The sequence below is a fragment of the Glycine soja genome, chromosome 1 (genome assembly GCF_004193775.1).
Source record: "Glycine soja cultivar W05 chromosome 1, ASM419377v2, whole genome shotgun sequence".
NCBI lineage: Eukaryota > Viridiplantae > Streptophyta > Magnoliopsida > Fabales > Fabaceae > Glycine > Glycine soja.
This window is the reverse complement of record NC_041002.1, coordinates 53534777-53539812: the sequence shown is the minus strand read 5'-3', so window position 1 is coordinate 53539812 and position 5036 is coordinate 53534777. Positions and strand designations below refer to the sequence as shown.

The window sequence follows — 5036 nt, the reverse complement described above, 5'->3', positions numbered from 1 at the left end:
GTTTTTCAACTAGTAATCATTTTTTTAAATAGTTTGCTCACTTGAGAGAGATTGAATCCCTTTCTATGTCTCTTTAAGTTATAAGAAAAAAAACACAAAAATATTCATAAACACATGTATCAATCTACATTCAGAAAAAGAATTGAATGAGATAAAAAAAAAAATGTAAATATAATAAATGATATAATATAATTTTTAAAAATATTAATTAAATGCATACTGCTAAAATATCCATATAACATATATATATATATATATATATATATATATATATATATATATATATATATATATATATATATATATATATATATATATATATATATATATATATATTACTCCTTTTTCTTTTCTCTTCAATACCAAAAATTGGGTTATTGACCTTTTGTACTCTGTCTCACACACTAGTACGTGTTCTCCTACTGATGCACCTTGAAAACTGATAGGTCAGTAAAAAATTCGTAAGAAGGTCGATCTGTGTGTAATACCGGTGCCAGCGTCGGCAGCCCAACCCATGCTGTGTGGCCGCTTATCTCGCCGGTGCCATTATATAACCTTCACGTAAGCTTTCGTAAGCAATGTCTGTGTTCACACATATTTTTTTTTTCTTTTTGTGGACATTCGCACACATATACCATATAAATATGTTATATTATTATTATGTACAACATTGATTAATAACTAGGACTAAGTTACAGGCTACACTGGATGGTTTATTTGCAAATATACATAGGTCTATTTGGGACAACAGGCATGATAAATTATACATCCATCTTACACTAATTAATACGATATTTCATGCATAAGGTAATATATTGATGATTGAGATAGAAGTTATACAAACGATGGTAGCTGACTAATTAAAGACCACACTTCACATCCAAACGGACAGAGTGCTCGTCTTTCTCTCTCTAGCTACAATTTTACCATTCAAAAAGAAAAAATAGTAATAATAATTAATAACAACAAGTGGTTATAACTTGTAACTCCACCAAAAATATTCGGGGAGGAAAAAGAAATGAATAAAGTTAATTATGCATGCGTTCAGACTTGGCACAGTTCACGTCACGACCTGGCTATCGTTCTTCTTGCTCACGGTGGTCGCGAGACGATAGCCGGAAAACCCAATTGGAGAGTGACTTTCTTCTTGAAGAAGTTCCCGAAGACTGAACTCTTTTCTTGGCGCACCCGTTGTCGCTGGACTCTTCCACGAAGGTCTTCAACCGGTTCATGGCTAGGTTTAGAGTGTCCTCGGACATGTTAGCGAAACACATTCGGAACCAGCCAGGTTCGGTACAGTGGCAGGACGAGCCTGGTGAGATGTTCAACCGAACCTCGTAGAGTATCTTCTTCCAAAGGTCCATCTCAGCTTCGAATGTGTTGGAATGGAGAAGGTGTCTCATGTCAACCCAGCAAAACAAGCCTGCATTGTTGGTCTTGAGGGTGCTAATGCCTGCTTTCTGAAGGCCTGAAACGAGGTTTCTCTGACGTCGTTTCAGCCTCTTTTGGTTCTCAGAGATGTAGTTTTTGGTGAACTTCTTGTCACCGAGCATGGCTGCGAGGAGGTACTGGGTTTGCGAGGAAACCAAACCGAAGCTTGACATTTTTGTCGCAGCCGCCACAACGGCGTGGTTTTCAGAATAGATGGCGCCCACACGGAATCCTGGTAAACCCAAGTCTTTGGAGAGACTATAGACAACGTGAACTCTGTCCCAAATGTCAAGGTCATTTCTATCCTTAAGGATTTCCATGACGCTAACGAAGCCTGGGGAGTTGTAAACGGTCCCGGAGTAAATCTCGTCGCTTATTAAATGCATGTCTTTGTCTTTGATGAAGTCAATGAGTAGGTTCAGTTCACCCCGGGACATTGTAGTGCCTAGTGGGTTCGATGGGTTTGTCACCAGCACGCCTTTGACTCTTAGGTTGCGCTTCTTGGCGTCTTGATAAGCTTGTTGCAAAGCAGGTTCAGTGACTTGGAAGTTATTTGAGCTTGTGCATTGTATTGGAACGATCTCCACCCCAGTTCGCCACTTGAGATCTCTATCGAATCTGCACAACACAAGCGTAAGCAACATCAGGGATATGTATGGGGAACATAAAAGAACTTCCACGTGGGCGTGTGTATATGCATACTAGGATATATTTTGTATTTTCTCACGTCAAGTTTTAAGATAATAAGATCATGTTCAAATAGTGTATTTGTCTCTCTCCTAATAGACAATAAATACGTATGATTGATTTAATATTTATTAGGAGGGAGATTGACACAACATTTAAACATGATATGTTATTTAGAATGAGATGATTAATTCCTGTTAGTTGACATGATTTGTATGACATTATTTATTGTAAAAGGAGAATGCAAAATGTTATAGAAAATGAAATTAATACGCACCCTGGGTAATAAGGAGTGGGAAGGAGGAAGGCCTCTCCTTTTTCCGCGAGGCAAAACATGAGGGTCTCGTTTGCTGAGGTGGAACCGGCTGTTAGAACAATGTGATTGGGATCAAAAGTGACTCTGTTTCCTCTAATCTCTGCCATGAAGTCTACCAATGCCTTCTTGAAGGAAGGGAGGCCATGGTAGTCTTGGAAGAGAGCAAGCTCACGGAATATGGATTTGCCTTCGCTTTTGAATCCAGGCACGTCAGGGTTTTTTGCGAGCCAAGACTCTAGGAGATCGAAAGAGAGCTGAAAAAATGACAAAATTTCATCAGCCCACCACCTTAATTATTAGGACATTACTCAATAAAGCTTGATAAGATGGCATGTCCAAGCTTGATTCATGTTACGCAAAAAAGCCTACAGTGGATTCTGCTTCTTTGTTTCTTTTCTGTAGTTTTTTTGTCTTATTATTTATAATAATAGAAGGTGAGTATGCACCACAATAATATTGCTGCTGCCACGAGAATTAATTCCTAACCTGATTCTCTGCAAGACCCATCTGAATAATTCCCTTGGGATTCAGAACCTCATCGAAAGGGTTCTTCTCGTATTCCTGCCATCCTAGGAAGTATGAAGAATCTTGGCCGTGAGAGTTGCATGTGGCTTTTGTAGACAGTAGCCTCATTTTTGTTTTTTGGGGTAAATTAAGGGTGGGAAAAGAGCTAATGAAATAAAATTGGAGAAAGGCTCAAGGAATAGAATAGCTTGGAAAAACAATTCGAAGAAGAAAGAATATTGTATAAGAGAGAGTAGAGAGACGATAAAGTGAAGGTCCTAACTCTTAATCCTGTTGTACTGAAAAAATATTGTTGAAGAGGATTGGTGGGGGAAGCAGTACATAAGCGGGGTATTTATATATGCCGAATTGTATTGGAAAAGATGGCCACGTGATGCTGAATGCGACACTTTTGACCAAGTAGTGTGTCTCTCTGCTAATGAAGAAAGAAGAGGCAAATCCTTCGAATGAATGTGTTAATTATACGCGCTTTGTCCACCGTCCCATCATGTCACGTGAACACCACGTACGCTCCCTCGCCTCACTCAACATTGGTCAGCTACTAAAATATTATTATCAATAATGAAAAGTGCCTCCCACCGGCAACACCCTCGCGTGGGATTTCAAGTTTGTGTAACACACAAGACATCATGAGGTATTTCCTTCTGTTTCTAAATTTTTTTCTTGGTATATCAATTCAATCATACATTTTTTTTCAGCTTTATACCTCTAGTATTGTATATATGTTTTGGAGAAAAAAAAGCGATGAATATAATAAATGAACAAACAAAAAAATACATAAACTCAGAAACAAAAATTATGTGTAAAAAAAGAAAAAGGATGATATTGTATGAATTAAAAATGAATAAGTTGGTTAAAATGGAAGCAAGGGAGGGTACTTAAGTCAAAAAGACACAAAGAAACAAAAGTCATGTAACCTGATAGGAGGGGGATATAGTAGACTTTGTTGCGGTACTGCCAACACCATACCGACAGCAAAGCACATGGTAAATATATAGGTCATTAGAGACCCACACGGTCCACGATGGCTAGGGTATACCCACAGCATGCATGGACCACAATGCTCCTTGGTTGCACTAACCTCCATCTAATTTTGTCGGGCAATTTTCATTCGATCATGTTTTAACTTTCCCAAATCATGCTCTCTCTGTTTCTCCATTCTATGTTTTCTTAGCTAGCATGTTCTAATATTTTGGTGCCAACAGGCTAACATACGCACTCAATATCGGGCTACACATCGCATCACGCAAGCAAGCATTTAACTAAATGAAATATCAAAATTAATGATTGGTCTAACTTAGCTCACTATATCAATAGTATTACCATGATAGTGGATATGAACCATACCATAGCAAGCAAGCAAATAAAAGTTGGATTTACAAGGTGTTGCTAGGTTTTAATACTCGCTTAATTATAATACTATTTACAAGGTCTTAAAAACATGTTATGATTCGATACGGAATACGTATAAATTCATAAAAATTCTACGAATATAACAAAAAATGGCAATAATTATTTGCCTTATGTGTGAACCTATATGTATAATGTTACCAAAAAAGAACCTATACGTGTAACAAACATGCATGGGATCTTTTAGTTAAGATTCTGGTAGAATTGATGGCAAAAAAATTGATGTTTTGAATAAAATTTAATTTTAGAAAAAAAATTATTTGTATTTAAAAAATGGTATTTTTAAAATTTTTAAAACAATTGACTTTTTATGATAAAGTAACGAGCATAGCAAAAAAAAAAACAATTGACTTTTTATTAAAAAAGAAACCAGCGTGTGTGCGCAAAATACGTACGTATTTTAATTTTATAGCTAATAAACACACAAATAAATTTTATTTGATGGAAAAACTGACTTTCTACCTTATGGGGTTGAAAACAGATGTGGTTGTCCTCAGTGATTCTTCATTACAAGAGGCGCAATTTATTAATTTTAATTGAAGGAAGCAAATAAAGATTTTAAGTTTTGCAAACTTGGTGCTTACATTTAAAAAATTAAAATTAAAACAACCAATAAATGATAATCACTTGATTGTAAATCTTAACCTGTCACCCGCCCTTAGTTTCT

General features: G+C 36.5%; 1 protein-coding gene across 1 annotated transcript; it reads right to left on the bottom strand.

Annotated features, from left to right (window-relative positions):
- Positions 1–794: 794 nt before the first annotated feature.
- On the bottom strand, positions 795–3462 carry LOC114422607 (1-aminocyclopropane-1-carboxylate synthase 3-like). Its single transcript, XM_028389056.1, has 3 exons — positions 2921–3462; positions 2396–2688; positions 795–2049 (listed from the first exon to the last, which is right to left on the bottom strand). Exons 1-3 carry the CDS (start codon positions 3065–3067, stop codon positions 1077–1079), a joined length of 1413 nt encoding a protein of 470 aa, XP_028244857.1. The 5' UTR covers positions 3068–3462; the 3' UTR covers positions 795–1076.
- Between the last annotated feature and the right edge of the window lie 1574 nt (positions 3463–5036).

What these genes read in the sequence shown, in the direction of transcription:
- LOC114422607 (XM_028389056.1), bottom strand. Translation starts at nt 3,067, where the DNA reads ATGAGGCTACTGTCTACAAAAGCCACATGCAACTCTCACGGCCAAGAT. An exon ending in TGGGTCTTGCAGAGAATCAG is followed by an intron (nt 2,689 to 2,920) that starts GTTAGGAATTAA and finishes TCATTTTTTCAG; the next exon opens with CTCTCTTTCGATCTCCTAGA. An exon ending in CCCACTCCTTATTACCCAGG is followed by an intron (nt 2,050 to 2,395) that starts GTGCGTATTAAT and finishes TGTGTTGTGCAG; the next exon opens with ATTCGATAGAGATCTCAAGT.